This window comes from Tursiops truncatus, chromosome 8 (genome assembly GCF_011762595.2).
Source record: "Tursiops truncatus isolate mTurTru1 chromosome 8, mTurTru1.mat.Y, whole genome shotgun sequence".
NCBI classification, from domain to species: domain Eukaryota; kingdom Metazoa; phylum Chordata; class Mammalia; order Artiodactyla; family Delphinidae; genus Tursiops; species Tursiops truncatus.
The window spans coordinates 31337796-31355355 of record NC_047041.1 but is presented as its reverse complement, the minus strand read 5'-3'; the positions used below and the strand labels follow the sequence as shown (position 1 = coordinate 31355355).

Genomic DNA, 17560 nt, shown 5'->3' with positions numbered 1-17560 from the left:
AACAAATATCGTATATTAATGCATATATGTGGAACCTAGAAAAATGGTACAGATGAACCAGTTTGCAAGGCAGAAATTGAGACACAGATGTAGAAAACAAACGTATGGACACCAAGGGGGGAAAGCGGTGGGGGGTGGGGTTGGTGGTGTGATGAATTGGGCAATTGGGATTGACATGTATACACTGATGTGTATAAAATTTATGACTAATAAGAAAAAAAACCCCACAAATATCACATATAGCAAATCTCATGACATTGTACACTTTAAATATGTGCAGTTTATTGTATGTTGGTTATAACACAATAAAACCAGAAAAACCTAGAAAAAAATTAACTAAACAAATAATATGTGCTTAGGTCATGTGGAAAATGTTTTTATAAAATGTCAAGCAAATTCCCCCATGTTGAACAGTATGTAATCTATTTGGAAAGATGTTCACAAAAAATCAGAAAAATAAAAGTACAGTATAGTATATGACCAAATATTTGATTGTCTAGCAAAAACTAAATGTATACAAAGTCAGACAGAAGTATTGGAATAAATTTCTTCATGAGATGGGATTTAAGATAAATTGTAAAGAAAGTGTGGGAAAGTTTTTCTCAATGAATAGTGTAGAAAACCTGCATCAAATTCATCTAAAGAGCATATTAAAAATACAAGTTCCTAGGCACAATCCAAGACCTGTGGAGTCTCAATCTCTGGTCTCTGAAATCAAGGAATCTGCATTCTAATACTTCCCTCAGAAAATCCTTCCAAGATGAGCTGATGTTTACAAGACCTTTCTTTCAATAGTTTCATTTACTGGCTGATATGCAAAGTAAAGATTGAATGACTTTTGGTGGTCATGCAAGGAAGTCTGAAGGGTCAAACACGGCTACACTTCCAAAGAAAATTTGCTGAGTTTGGGTGCTACGTGTAGGATGCTGAGTTGCTCTACAAAGGCCTCTAAAGCACAGAGTGCGATCTTCCATAATGTCATGGTGCTTAGAATACAAAGTCCTACTGGAAGGATGGGGCCTGCCTCAAACACACATTCAGTCTCCCCATTAAGACATTTGCTAGATTTCAATGCTGTAGGATGTGGGAAGCTAAAGAGCAAGCTCAACACCTCTGAAAGGAAAACCTGAATTTTCTCATCTTTGGGGGCCAAGAAGATAGAGATCTGTTAGATTTTTAGTCAGGCCTGCTCAAGTTATAGGAGAAAAGAGATGGACTGCGGTTCAGTCCTACTAAAACTAAAACTCAGCCTTGACCCATTGAATCCCTGATTGTATTAAAGTTGTCGGCTATTCACCTTCAAATAGTGAATACTTTCCAGTGGAAGATAATGTCTTCTGAATCTCTTACACTTTTCAAACACACAATGTTGTACCTAAAACAAAAAGTTGTTAAATGTGTGAGAAGACAGAGAAACATGATTTATAATCAAGAAATAAACAGGGAAAAGAAGCAGATCCAAAAATAATTCTCCTATTGAAGAACTCAAAGATTTAAAAATAACTTTAACCTGTTAAATAAAGAAAAATGTATACTAAATGAATGAAAAAATGGAGATTTAAATAGAATATATTAAACAAGATTAAGATGGACATTCAAGAACTAAAAAATAAAATATCTGAAATTAAGAGTTAAGCAGAAAAGATTAGTGAATTCAAAGTCAGGTCAATAAAGAATGGAAAAGATGAAGCACAAGAAGAAACAAAGAATTGAAAAAGATATAACAGAGAAATATGGGAAATAGTTAAAAGTTCTAATATACATGTAATTGGAGTCCAAGAAAAAGAGAAGAGTGAGAACAAAGTGGAAGAACTATTTGAAGAGATAATAGCTGAGTTTTTAAAAACTGGTTAAAAGGCATCAGTGAAAGAATTCAAGAAGCTCAGCAAATCCCAAACAGGATGAAAACAGAAGACACACACAAAAGCACACATACACAAGAATACATACACACACACACGACAGATGGAAGAGGATTGCCAAACTACTGAAACCAAAGGCAAAGAAAAAAATTTTAAGCAGGAAGAGGAAAAAAAGACATATGACTTTGAACGGAGCAACACTAAAACTAATGTTTGACCTTTCAACAAAAATTTGGAATCCAGAAGACAATAGAATACATTTTTAAAGTGCTGGAAAAAAGTTGCCAACTTACAATTCTGTACAGTCTGTTGTAAGATATCATTTAAAAATGACGATAAGGACATTTTCAGACAACAAACTCTGAGAAACTTACTCATCAGGAGACCTGAATTATAGGAAATACCAACAGAAGATGTTCAAACTCAATGAAAATAATCCCAGATTATAAATTCAAAACTGCTGGAAGGAATAAGAAAAATGTAAAGGGTAAATATACTAGCAAATATGAAATATTACTGGCTGTTTAAAATAACAGTAACAAAATAATGTATTTTGGACCTATGTAGAAGTAAAATATTGACCAAAAAAACCCGAAAGGTGAAAAATGAATAAATAGATTTTACCTGTTGTAAGGTTCTTGTTTGAAACATAGTGTGAGTGATGGGTTAAGGTGCTATGTAATAAATCAAGGAGTCATATTTTATCTTGAGTAACCAATAAAAATTATACTAAAATGTATAACTAAAAAGCTAAAAAGGAGAAAAATGGAATAATAAAAATACTCTATTATTCCTTTCTTGCCTACTTTTGGATTAAAGGAAAAAAGAACAGAATTAGAAAACAACAAACAAGATGGTAAGCTTAAACCCAACCATGTCCATAACATAAAAGGACTAAATCTACTTAGAAGACCAAGGCTTGATGAAAAACTAAAATCAACAACGAAAACGAATATTCTGTGTGTTTGCGTTTCCCTCCCTCTTTCTCCTACTGCTGTTGGCTGAATATGGAATAATCAAGATCAGTTTTTGGAGGACTAGGGGAAAAGGAAAGGGAGTTAGCAAGGAGGTGGAAAAGAACGACATCCCTCTCTCCCCCTTCTGAAGCTCAGATACACAGCTATTAGACAAAACAAAACGACAACAAAACTATAGATACGAAAGGTCATTTTCAATAGGAAATAAGAAATATGTGTTTCTATTAAACAGCACGTTGTACTGTAGTGTATATGGAAAATTACTTTAGCCTTCAGATGTAACTTTTGAAGAAAAAAAAAAAAGCCGGATGGTAAAAGAATAGTTTCCCAAGTAGTCATGATAGTTAAACCTAATTAATTAACCTAAGTAATTCAGAATAACTTTTTATTCAGAAATGCTTGAGTCACTAAACTTAGATAGCTATAAATCTAAGATTACACCGTTTGAGACTAAGAAATTAACCCACGCGGCGTAATTATTATCGAGTTAATTTCAACAAGTATGTACTGGCAATTTTTCTCCGCCCCCGACCCCTAGTTTCCAGCACCGCTAACATGGCGTGAAGGAGCGAAAGTGACGGTAATTGAGGCAGAAGCTGCGGTAGCGGCGCCCCGAAACCCCAAGGGGGATTCTTCCTCCGTTAGCTGCAGCCGGGCCGGGAGGCGAGTCTTCTCAGCCTAGGTAGACCCGTGGCCCCGCCCCACTCTGCCCCCGCCCCCGAAGCGTCGGGCCCACCCGACGGCCGCCGCGTTGCTATGGAAACCACCCCCGCGTTGCTATGGAAACGACCGTCGCTCCGGGCAGCCAATACAGAGATGGCGGCTGGGGAGCTGGTACCTTTGGGCGGCTACTACTTCAGATTCCTGCCTCAGAAAACCTTCAAGTCTCTGAGCACGCCGGAGACCACCAGCCGGCTCCGCCAGTGGTGAGAGGCCGAGGGGCAGGAAGAGAAGAGGCCCTCGGTCTTCGCGCTTGCGGAGACGCGGGTCGGGCGGCGAGGCGGCCCCTTCCTGAGTGAAACCGGGAGGCAGCAGTAACAGGGGCGAGGGGCGGACTTCGTGGGTGGGACAGGCTGAATGTGCTCCCCCAGAGGATGCTACCCCAAGTCGACTGTCTTTCTCTTCTCTGCCCCAGGTCCATGCTGGGTAGAATCAAGGCGCAGGCGTTCGGGTTTGACCAGACGTTTCAGGTTTATCGGAAGGATGATTTCGTTATGGTTAGTATGGGGGTTGGAGAGTCCCTTGGACCACTGATAATTTTACATTTTTTCCCACTTCGGCATAAATTCTTGTGAAGACGCCATTACTTAATGACGTCGTTTTCTTGGAGTTTGAGAATAATAAAAAGGTTCAAATGATCAGTTTTAAGAGGAACTTTTCTATTTCGTATCACCATAAATTAGCTCATCTTCAGTATCCTGCCATATAGAACTTTTCTATTTTGAAAAGTCAATCTCTCGCTAGAAAATTGGGTCTCTCTTTTAGTAGGTGCACCTAATATTATCCAGCTTTATCACCAGCTTTATATACTAGGGTTAGCTTCAAAGTACTTCTGGTTGTTTCTCGAAATCAAGTCTACCCTGTGAGTACAGGCTCTATTAGCAGTTCCAATGAAGAATTCCAGAAAAAGTCTTAAGCAGTGGCAGAGTTATTGGAATAAGTCTTTAGCTGGTAGAGGTAGCTGCTTTGAAAAGGGAAAAACTCATTTGAAGGTGCAAATTCTGGTGTGTTTGTTAAATTTCATTCACGTTATTTAAAATCCTGAAGTTTTTTAATCCTCAATTAAATGGAAAATACTGTTATGGTTTGTGATATTATTTTTGCCATTCATGCCCTTCAGGCATTGACTGTAGCATAGTTGACATAGTTTATTTACTCATTCACAAACACTTCCTGAGAGCTACCATGTGCTAGGAATTCTGTCAAGTGGTGGGGTTGCTAGAAGGAACAAGACAGACAGGAGCCTGGCTTTCAAGGATCTTACAGACCCGTGGCAAGACTGCCAACAAATAAAAAAATCAGATCATCTCATACAGAATGATAGTGCAGTGAAGAAAATATTAGCCTAGTTAAGAAACCAAAATATTTACTGTGAGGGAAATTAGTTTCCCAGGGCTGCTGTAGCAAAGTACCACAAATTGGGTGGCTTAAAACAACAGAAATGTATTGTCTTACAGTTTTGCAGGCTAGAAGTCCAAAAGCAGGGTTATGCTCTCTCTGAAATCTATAGGGACAAATCCTTCCTTACCTCTTCCTAGCTTCTCATGGTTGCCAGCAGTCCTTGGCACTCCTTGGCTTGCAGCTGCAGAACTTGAATCTCTACCTCTGTCAAAGTCCCGTAGCGCTCTCTCATCATGTGTCCATGACTGTGTCTCTTCTCTTTTTATAACAACACCAGTCATTTCGAATTAAGAGCCCACCCTACTCCAGTATAACCTCATTTTAACTAATTTTATCTGCAACAACCCTGTTTCCAACTAAGGTCACTTTCTGAGGTTCCAAGAAGGACATGAATTTTGGGTAGAGGGTTGAGGGTGGAGTACTCTTCAACCCTGAACAGAGGGTAAATTGGTTAAATGTCTATTTCCCTTTACCTAAGTTAGTGTTATAATGTTAATATAATATGCCACTGATGATGGCATTAGTGACATTTCTCAAATATTCATGGTAAGATTTGTATAGTTTTTAATATTTTTCATTTATGCCAGTACTGGCTCTCAAATTAATATTTTTTTAAAAGGAGATGATCAGGATTTTAATTTGCTGAATTTTAGAGTGCTGTACAATTTTTAATATAAGCCATTTACTCAATAAATATTTGTTGGATACTTACTGTATCCCTGCTGGGAGGTATTAAAAAGATGAAGAGACCTGATCCCAGCTTGTAAGTGATGTGTACAGTTTTGGAAGCTAGAAATGTAAAGAACTCTCTACAAGACAAAATAATTTCTATACTGGAGGATATATAAGGTGCCCTAGGCACAAGGAAAACAAAAGATCACTCAATTGGAGGGTCGTTGGTGTCAGAAAAATTTCATAGAGACGGGTGTAGAATTAATTTGAGTTTTAATAGACACAAAGTTCTTCAACAAAATCAAAATTCATCCATAAAGCACAACAAATTTCCAAATAGCAGGCAATTTTTTTCAAACTAATTTTCAATATCTTCATGTTTATTTATCCTAATTTTTTCCTGTGAGGTAGACAGTATTATTCCCATATTTCAATTTAAAGAACTGTATTCATACAATCATTATTTTTACTCATGTAACTAATTTGGAGGAAATAAAGCACTGTGGCTAAGAGCATGGCCCAGAAGGAGATTTACCTTGAAGCTAATGAATCTTCAGGGCCCCTCACTAGCTAAAGCTCCTCACTTAGAGAATCCCCTTCCAAGGAACTCAGAGATACTCCAGCAGTATGTTCACATGTTTTTGGAGTTTTTCAAAAGTAGATGTTTTGTATTCTTAGAGTCCCTAAAATCATTTATGCTTAGAGCCCTACAAAACCTGGATCCCCCGCTCATTTGGCCTCAAGTTAGCTGTCTCTGTTCAAATTCCAACTCTTGCCACTTGCTGGCTCTATGACATTGGGCAAGTTACTTAACCTTCTTCAGCCTCTGTTTACTTTTCTGCAAAATGATCACAGTGCTTGTCTTTTTGAAAATGAAAATAATGCTGAATATCTGATGGGATTATTATGAAGATTCAATGAATCATGTAAAATATTTAGCAAAATGCCTGGCTCATAATAAGTGCTGTTATTGTTATTAACATTTGTATACTACTTTACAAAGTGTTTTCCCAAAGCAGTAGTGACTCCTGTGTGCCAGATTTAGCTTTCAGCACTTTTTATCCATTTATCACTAATCTTTACAACAATCTGGTAAATTTGGTGTTTTGACCCCCGTTTTACAGCTGAGGAAACTGAAGCTCAGAATGGTTAAATAATTTGTGCAAGCTTGCCCAGCAAATGGCAAAACCCAGGCCTTTGACTCCAACTTCCATTCACTTCTACTACAAAAACTATAACTGAACAAAGGGTATTGCTTAAACTAGGATTCCAGATTATGAATTTTCCCTTTCAACTTAAAAACAAATTATGTTCCAAAAGTTTATTTGTGAGGTAGTAAGTGGATGGAAGGAAGGAAGGAAATATTCATCCAGCAAATATTTCTTTAGTTCCTAAGTCTGTACAGATGAACAATACACAGTTAAAGAGAAGGAAACAGACCAAAAATTGCATTGCAGAATGAGAAGTGATATAAAACATAACATGCACAAGGTACTGTAGTGGCACAAAAGAGAAAGTGGTCATTTTTGACTGAGGTGGTTAAAGGAGGGTTTCCAAAAGACAGGGCACTTGAGCTAGGGCCTGAAAGATGAGTAGGAGTTTGTCAGGTAGACAAAGTGGAATTATTTTAGACAGACGGGTGGGACGATATTGTATAAGACTTTATGTGCCATACAAAGGAGTTTAGACTTTATCTAGCTGCTGAGGAGTTGCTGAAAGGTTTTCAGCAAGACAGTAATATTTAAAGTACTGAGATCACCTGGCAGAAGTATGGAAGGTAGATTGTTAGGACTGAGTCTGGAAGCAGTGAGAACAAATTGGAAACTGTTAGCCTCCAGACAGTATATGGTGATACCCTGAATTAAGACAGGGGCACCGGGATAGCCTGGAGAGACGTTTATGAGAAACGTAGTACTCAAGGACTGATAAGATAATTGAGAGTTAGGCAAAGGGCAACATGTAGGATGACCAAGTTTTTGATTTGGTTGATTAGAGTGGCCAATTTAAATACACAGAAAGTGGAAAAGAGTATATAATGAAAATGAATTCAGTTTCAGGCATGCTAAATTTGAGGTGCATACAAGTGGAAATATCCTAGATAGTTCAATATATTATCTCACTTTGAGTCTCAAGAGAAAGCTCTGGGCTTAGTATATAGTGTTGGCATCCTCACCATGGACTAGGGATAATGACAGGAATCTTCCATATGTCCTGCAAGGGACCTCCTTAATTTACAGAGTTTTCTGAAGATCCGCACAACACATTATATCTCATGACCAGACTCTGCTTACATCTCAGGACCACATACGACAGAGACTGCTAGGAACTGCAAATGTTTAGCTGAGCACATTGCTGTCCCAAATAAAATTGGGATTCCTTAAGGAAGAAGGAGAGATTTGATATTGGATCAGAAATCAGCAGTCTGCCAGATAGATGATAAAGTCAAACATCTACTTATATTTCATATTTGTGACATATAATATATATTTAAACTGTGTTATATAAAATATTAGTTCAGAAATATGTTTCTACTCTCACATTTTATGAAACAAGTTTATGCAAATCTTCACATGCATTTGACATCAGTATCTTTGTTATCACTGGAACTAGTTTGTGAATCAAATATTTTTCCAAAGGATATCAGCTTTCCTAAAGCTATCTGAGATTCAGAGAATCCCTTCTAACGTCTCACTGGAAATTCTATAACGCAAAATACCATTTGTACACATTAGGGCAGGGTTTGTTGTTTTCTTTAAAAAAATTCATTCTTCAGGTATATAATTGTGATTTCAATAACAACTGTTGCTTTGAGGGGTCTTTATGAAGACTTATTTCCATTGGCTCCAGGCCAATTCACTGCAGGCCACTTAACCTACTTCCTTTCATTATGACATTTAAAATGTAATTGTAAGTGGATACCCCCCAGGGATAATTACTAAACCTGAATTAAATTCCCCCTTTTGCTGATTCTTCAGAAGACCTCTAAAAAGCATTCAGAACGAGTATTAATTGGGGTTAATTCCAGCATATGTGTATCTTTTCAAGATGTGTATTATATAAATTAAAATAATTGCACAAACACTCTTTATTTGACTTTTTAAAGTTATAAGGCAACTTCCCTTTTTTCTGAAGAATAATTTGGGGGAAGACTTTTGTAATTGGGCATATATGATACCTGTAAATTGTTTACCTTTAACCTCCACCATTAGAATGTGGAGACATGAGAACAGAGACTTTGTCTTGCTTGGCATAATGTAGACATTCACAAATATTTGTTGAATGTACTAATTTTCACCCACATACCTGGTCCTGTCCACTTTAGCCTCTCATTAAACAACATTCATTCTGCCTTATTATTCATGCAAAAATTCTAAGAGTCATCTTTGATTCCTCCTTCTCCCTTTGTCCCTTCTTCTAAATATTCATTGAATCCATCCACTTCTCTCCCTCCCATTTGCTGTCATTTTGACATGATAGCATTCTCATGGGAACATCAGACCTTTCTGGATTACAGTAGTACCATGCCTCCTAATCAGTCTCTTTACATCCCCTCAATTCATCTCCACACTGCAGCAGGAATGAGCTTTTAAAAATATGACTCTAACCACATCTTTCCTCTGTTTACATCTCTTCAGGGTCTTCCAACTGCCCTTAAGCTCAAAATACTGATCAATCTAGATCAATATTAGATTAAGATAAAAAATTTTGACTTGACCTACAAGGTCCTATTTAACTCCCCAACCTCATCAGACCATCAGCCCATCAACTCTGGTCACACTGAACCTCATTACTTGTCTTCAGTGGGAAGTCCCCCTTCCATTCTCCCCTTACAGACTTGACATTTTCTTCATCTTGAAAAATAGTCTTGCCAGTGTCATGCTGGAACCAGCTCAGGACAGCCTAACTGCTAAATTTTCAGGAAGCTTTGCTGGTTGTTAAGCTTTTGGCAACTTGAAATCCACCCTGGAAATCAGCAAGTGCTACAAATCAGGGCTTTTGGCTGGGAGGAAGGGGTATTTAAGAATTTGTTAAGAATTTACCAGTATACCTTTTGCCCAGCTGACTCCTACTCACCTTTTAGATCTAAACCTAAATGTTCTTTCTGCATTAACCTTTCTTCCCAAAACCAGTAGAGTAGATCTACCTATTACATACTCGCATTATAGCACCCTGCATTTCTTCATAACACTCATAGCGTGTTACTTAATATCTTCCCTTTTAGTCTGTAAACTCTATGAGAGCAGGGACTGCGTCCATTTGATTTTTGGAATTGTGATGTCAAGTGTACTTTCAATTGAGTGATGGGAGCAAGAGCCAGATACAGAAGAATAACTGGTAGACAGAGAAGTGAAACAAGATAGACTCCTCTTTCAAAAAGCTATTTAGGAAAAGAGAGTGACAGCTTAAAGGGAGTGTCAGAATAAGATAAATATTTACTGCAGCAATCTAAACAACAAAGAACAAAGAGTCAACAATCTTTATCAAATCCAACCCTCTCAACCCCTCTCTTCCCACAAGCCTACACAACCACCACTTCTTAGGTGACTTGTTAATGTTTGGTATATATACTTCCATACTTTTGTTTATGTTCATATAAATAGAGGTTTTATTTTGTTTTGTTTTTTCAAACATATTACTTTTAAACTACTCTTTTTACTCAAAATACTTACGGCTTTCCTTCAAATTCAATACAGTAAACGTTTATTGAGTAACTGCTAAATGCCAGGCCCTGGGGATATAGCAGTGAATAAGAAAAAAAGGATATGGAGCTTACATTCTATTCTAATACTTTCTTTTCAATAACTGCATACCATCTAGCATAGATATACTGTGTTCAACCACTTTTATTTTATTATTATTCAGCCATTTAATTCAGTCATTCTACTGATGGGCACTGAAGTTTCCAGGTTTTGACACCACAAACAATACTATTAAAAAAATTCCTTGCACATAAATCTTATCTATTGGTGGTTTCATTTTTATATGACACACACATAAAAGAGGAATTTCTTGGCTCATAAGCTATACATGTTTTTAAAGTTCAAGATAGTATCCAATACTTCCCCAAAGGTGGTAAAAATTCACACTTCCACCAGCAGTATGTAAGAGTGCGTATCTTCTGGTACTCTGACCAAAACTCTTTTTATTTTTTTTATCTTTTTGGCTGCACTGTGCAGCATGTGGGATCTTAGTTCCCCAACCAGGGATCAAACCCGTGTCCCCTGCAGTGGAAGCACGGAGTCTTAACCACTTGACCACCAGGGAAGTCTGTTACTAGTCTTTTAAAATCTTGCCAATATAATGAGTAAAAATGATATTTTCTGGTTTTTATTTTCATTTCTCTCACTGCTCTTGAAGTTGAGCATCTTTTCATAAGTTTATTGGCTATTTGTAATTTTTACATGACTTTTTGTAGCCTTTGGCTATGTTTAAATCAGGCTGTCAGTTTTTCTTATAAATATTGGGCTTTTTTTAAGCCATTGATGTCATCCTCCCCCACCTTTTTTTTTTTTTTTTTAATTTATTTTTGGCTGCGTTGGGTCTTCATTGCTGCACGGGCTTTCTCTAGTTGTGGCAAGCAGGAGCTACTCTTTGTTGTGGAGCGCTGGCTTCTCATTGCAGTGGTTTCTCTTGTTGCAAAGCACGGGCTCTAGGCACGCAGGCTTCAGTAGTTGTGGCACGTGGGCTCAGTAGTTGTGGCTCGCGGGCTCTAGAGCGCAGGCTCAGTAGTTGTGGCGCACGGGCTGAGTTGCTTCACTGCATGTGCGATCTTCCTGGACCAGGGTTTGAACCCGTGTCCCCTGCATTGGCAGGTGGATTCTTAACCATTGCACCACCAGGGAAGTCCCCTCCCCCACCTTTTAAATCATATTTGTTGCAAATATTTCCTCCCAATCTATTTTTTTTTTTTCTTTACTACTCATCATGGACATCATTATGTTTTCTGACTGCCCAACACTTCTTGAACATACATGTGATTTGGAGTGATTTCCACCTTTCATTTTTTAGGAAGTCCGAAGTGGAATCCAAAACACTTGCCTGTTTTTAGGTATAATTGACATGATATTATATTAGTTTCAGGTATACAACATAATGATTTGATATTAGTATGTACTGCGAAATGATCACCACAGTAAGTCTAGTTATCATCTGTCACCATACAGAGTTACAAAATTTCTTGTGATGAGAACTTTTAAATTTTATTCTCTTAGCAATTTTCAAATATGCAGTACAGGGCTTCCCTGGTGGCGCAGTGGTTGAGAGTCTGCCTGCCGATGCAGGGGACACGGGTTCATGCCCCGGTCCGGGAAGATCCCACATGCCGCAGCGTGGCTGGGCCCATGAGCCATGGCCGCTGAGCCTGCACATCCGGAGCCTGTGCTCCACAATGGGAAAGGCCACAACAGTGAGAGGCCCGTGTACCATCAAAAAAAAAAAAAAATATATATATATATATTTATATATATATATATATATATATATATGCAGTACAGTATTATTAATTATAGTCACCATGCTGTCCATTACATACCTATAACTTACTTATTTTGTAACTGGAAGTTTGTACCTCTTCAACCCCTTCACCCGTTTCATTCACCTCCCAGCCCTTCTCTCTGGCAACAACCAGTGTGCTTTCTGTATCTATTTGTTTGGTTTGGTTTGTTCTGTTTTTTTAGATTCTACATATAAGTGAAACGATGGAGTATTTGTCTTTCTCTGTCTGACATTTCATTTAACATAATACCCTCAAGGTCCATCTATGTTGTTGCAAATGGCAAGTTTTCATTCTTTTTTATGACTAAGTAGTATTCCTGTGTGTGTGTGTGTGTGTGTGTGTGTGTGTGTGTGTGTGTGTGTGTACACCACAACTTCTTTATCCATTCGTTCACCTATGGACATTTAGGTCATTTAGGTTGTTTCCATATCTTGGCTATTGTGAATAATGCTGCAATGAAATAGGGATGCATATAGCTTTTTTGATGTGGACCATTTTTAAAGTCTTTATTGAATTTGTTACCATATTGCTTCTGTTTTATGTTTTGGTTTTTGGCCCTGAGGCATGTGGTATCTTAGTTCCCCGACCAGAGATCGAACCCACACCCCCTGCATTGGAAGGTGAAGTCTTAACCACTAGACCGCCAGGGAAGTCCCTATAGCTTTTTGAATTAGAGTTTTGTATTCTTTGGATAAATACTCAGAAGTGGAGTTGCTGGATAATATGGTAGTTCTATTTTTTTATTTTTTGAGGAACCTCCATACTGTTTTCCATAGTAGCTGCACAAATTCACGTTCCCACCAACAGTGCATGAGGGTTCCCTTTTCTTCACATCCTTGCTAACACTTGTTATTTCTTGTCTTTTTGTTGATAGCTATTCTAACAGGTGTGAAGTGATACCTCATTGTGGTTTTGATTTGCATTTCCCTGATGATTAATGTTGAGCATCTTTTCATGTGCCTGTTCACCATCTGTTTGTCTTCTTTGGAAAATGTCTATTCAGATTCTCTGCCCATTTTTTAAACAGATTTTTAGGAGTTTTGTTGTTGTTATTGAGCTGTATGAGTTCCTTATGTACTTTGGATATTAACCCCTTATCAGATATATGATTTGCAAATATTTTGCCTGTTCAGTAGGTTGCCTTTTCATTTTGTTGATGGTTTCCTTCACTGTGTAATACTTGCCTCTTTTGCACTCAGAGCACAAACCTGGGATCTAGGGCTACCAACCAGATTTATCAGTGCAAAACCAGTTTTTGAAAAGTGAGCAACTTAAGGAAAGAGGTACACACAGAATCCTGAATTTTTATGGCAAAGGTGGTGGCAAAGGCATCCAGCTTTCAGTTAGGGCAGTCCTGGAACAGCGGTAGCCTTGGTGAGGAAAGGATCATGGTAGCTCTTTTTAGTGCTTGATGGGACTATAGCAAGGATGACTGTTTCCTCATCAGGGCAGTTCTACATATGATTTTGTGTTATTCTGAGGGCCCAGCACTTAACCCACTTAACCTGATTCTCTACATCTCCTGATAATTAGGCAGTAGACTGCCTAAGATACTTTTAATAAGTTTCGCTTCAGATCTTTTCAGCCAGAGTCAACTGCTGGTGCCTGGAAATAAAACTCTTGGCTACTTTTATTTCTTTTGCCATACAGAAAGTTTTCATTTTTTAAGAAGTGAAATTTATCACTTTTCTATGTGCCCTTGGATAGAATTAAATTGACAATTACGTTTAGATTTAGATTTAGTTGGGGAGAGTGGAAGCAGTGATTACTTACTTAAGTGGTGCTGGGAAAACTGGACAGCTACATGTAAAAGAATGAAATTAGAATACTCCCTAACACCATACACAAAGATAAACTCAAAATGCATTACAGACCTAGATGTAAGACTGGACACTATAAAACTCTTAGAGGAAAACATAGGAAGAACACACTTTGACATAAATCACAGCAAGATCTTTTTTGATCCACCTCCTATAGTAATGGAAATAAAAACAAAAATAAACAAATGGGACCTAATGAAACTTAAAAGCTTTTGCACAGTAAAGGAAACCATAAACAAGACGAAAAGACAACCCTCAGAATGGGAGAAAATATTTGCAAACAAATCAACAGACAAAGGATTAATCTCCAAAATATAGAAACAGCTCATGCAACTCAATATTAAAAAAACAAACAACCCAATCCAAAAATGGGCAGAAGACCTAAATAGACATTTCTCCAAAGAAGATATACAGATGACCAAGAAGCACATGAGAAGCTGCTCAACATCATTAATTATTAGAGAAATGCAAATCAAAACTACAATGAGGTCTCACCTCACACCAGTTAGAATGGGCATCATCAGAAAATCTACAAACAACAAATGCTGGAGAAGGTGTGGAGAAAAGGGAACCCTCTTGCACTGTTGGTGGGAATGTAAATTGATACAGCCACTATGGAGAACAGTATGAAGGTTCCTTAAAAATCTAAAAATAGAATTACCATATGACCCAGCAATCCCACTACTGGGCATATACCCAGAGAAAACCATAATTCAAAAAGACACATGCTCCCCAATGTTCATTGCAGCACTATTTACAATAGTCAGGTCATGGAAGCAACCTAAATGCCTATTGACAGACGAATGGATAAAGAAGATGTGGTATATATATACAATGGAATATTACTCAGCCATGAAAAGGAACGAAATTGGGTCATTTGTAGAGATGTGGATGCATCTAGAGACCGTCATACAGAGTGAAGTAAGTCAGAAAGAGAAAAACAAATATCATATATTAACACATATATGTGGAACTTAGAAAATGGTACAGATGAACTGGTTTGCAGGGCAGAAATAGAGACACAGATGTAGAGAACAAACGTATGGACACCAAGCGGGGAAAGCAGTGGGGGTTTGGGGTGGTGGTGTGATGAATTGGGAGAATTGGACTGACATGTATACACTGATGTGTATAAAATGGATGACTCATAAGAACCTGCTGTGTAAAAATATTAAAAAAATTTTAAAAAGAAGTGAAATTTATCACTTTTCTATGTGCCCCTTGGATAGAATTAAATTGACAATTAGATTTAGATTTAGTTGGGGAGAGTGGAAGCAGTGATTACTTACATCAGCTAATTGGGAGAACAAGGTTGAAAGAAAACAAAATTTTCAAACATTATATAACCTCTTACTTTTCACTGTAAATCATTACTTTCTATTTATTAAATTAGTCCCAAAGGTATCTACTTGGACATAACAGTATTGTTCATACTGTTCCAACTTGAAGGTAACAGAACTTCATTTCTTTATGAAACATTTATTGCTTAAGACATTTTAGCAATTTAAAATTATCCTTCCCCAATTTAAATTAAATGAGATTTTACTATAGTTATTTAGGAAGTTAATTCTTATTACTGTTTATAATAATATATCTAACTTGTTCCCCTCAAATTTGTATTTTAGGCTTTTTTTAAAGATCCAAATGTTATTCCCAATTTGAAGTTACTTTCAGATTCTTCTGGACAGTGGATTACATTAGGTAAACAAAATTTATTTTCATCTCTTCAGATTACTATTTTACTATTATAACAAAATTTTACCTCAGGAATTTTCATTATTAAAATATAAATTGTGAATAATGACTCATTTGGTTGACAACATCAAAGTCAAATATTATCAACTGTGCCAGGCCTGCCCTGCATCATTCTCCTGGTAGTGCACTGCTGCTATCCTGGCTTAACACTTAAGAGCAACTTTTCACTCTTTACATTTGTTTGGAAAGTATTTATTGTGCACCTTTCATGGACTCTGACAGATACAGGGAACATAAAGGTGAGTAAGAGAAAATGTGTACTCAAGGAACTCACTGATATATTTTAAAATATGTGCAATAGTGTATCAAAGGTGCTAACATAGCAATGGGAGCAAAAGGAAGGGATTGGTCAATTCTACCCAGTGGGAAAAGCTCAGGTAAGATTCCACAGATGTGCGGATGCGTGGGCAAAATCTCAGCTGGGTCAGGGGAATGAATTTCTGGCAGCCACCATGGAACAGTCTTTAAAAATAATGTATTAAATCATGGAGGAGAGAGTCTTAAATTCTCAAAAGGAGAACTTCATATAGATAATATTTTCATAGTACGTTGAAACACAGCTAGAAATCTTTAAAGAAAATTACCCAAACATTTAAACACTTAATAACACTCAAATCTCTTAAATAACTCTCAGGTCAAGGAATAAATTAGAGTTAACAGAAAACTATTTTGAAAACAGAAACGTGAACACTGTATTTGAAAATTTAGGTTGAGCCCTCTTAACAGAATAAGTTATCATTCCAATTAGAAGAAGAATCTGGTTGGTAATGTGAATATGTGCTCAAGAAAATGTAAGTTGATTTTAAATTAGATGGGGTTGTTTTGGTAAATTCTTACAACGTATTTTCATGGAACTCTAGTGGCCTTACACAAAAATAACTTTTCATGAAGTATTAGTCAAGCACAAGTTTACAAACAGTTCATGATGTTGGACTTAGTAGGTCAAATTTTATTGATTTTGGCTAAAGACCACTGCAAAATTTATAGAACAAAATGTTAGTACAGTGTGATCTTCAGACTACTTACAAAGTTAAACTGAGTACCTAAGCAAATATATTTACCATTTCCAAATCTTCAAAAGGAAATAATCAGAGTCACGTATCATAGTGTTTACAAACCATGTTTACAATAACTTCAGTAAACTCATTTACAAAAGATAACGTTCATTGAAATAGGCATTCTACCTTCCCCCATTTTGGTACATACTTCACAAAACAGCACTGACTTTTTTCTAATTTTTGTAAAAGGCACTGCAAAAAGAAACGTTCTAAAATTCCACATGTACTTGACAGAACCAATTAGAAGTACTCTGAAAAATAGAAGAAGAGGTAGCACTCCATTTCAGGAACAGAAGTTTCTAGTGGATTGCTTGTACTCTTCCATTAACTTGTTTTTAATCTCCTCCTATTTGCTTTTCTTCTTTTTCTCATATATCGGTCATCTTCTCTCTAATTTTACTCTAGCGGCCTTTATAAGCATAAGAAATAGCTTTTGTTTAATGAGAGAAAAGACATTTTTCAAGCAAGTGAACCAGGTTTAAAGAGAATGATGATGGAATCTCCTTCACTACTGGCTACACTGCCTACGTTGCCAATTGTTGGTGCTGATATATCCTTTCAGCCAGCTGCCACGGCCCCCTTCTTTTAGACATACTTTGCCCTTCTTTGGCTGACGTGTAATGGGTGCTTCCTATGTGCTCAGCTAAGGGCATTATGCACATTTACCTCCTTTAATTCTCAAAACAACTCTGAGAGAGGTATTATTGTATGTTCCTATTTCAAAAATGAGGGGTCAGAGGCATGAGCTAAGTAACTTGTGCAGTTTTACATAGCTGGCCAGGTGGAGTTGAGATTCAAA

At 37.2% G+C, this 17560-nt stretch overlaps 1 protein-coding gene across 1 annotated transcript in view; it reads left to right on the top strand.

The window, feature by feature from the left end:
- Positions 1-3640: 3640 nt before the first annotated feature.
- The window catches only part of CFAP300 (cilia and flagella associated protein 300), a 28653-nt gene continuing 14733 nt past the window's right edge, over positions 3641-17560 (top strand). Inside the window, exons 1-3 of the mRNA XM_004315492.4 lie at positions 3641-3765; positions 3975-4056; positions 15574-15649. Of these exons, the coding sequence (XP_004315540.2) occupies positions 3656-3765; positions 3975-4056; positions 15574-15649 (268 nt within the window). The 5' untranslated portion in view covers positions 3641-3655. The remainder of the gene's footprint in view (positions 3766-3974; positions 4057-15573; positions 15650-17560) is intronic.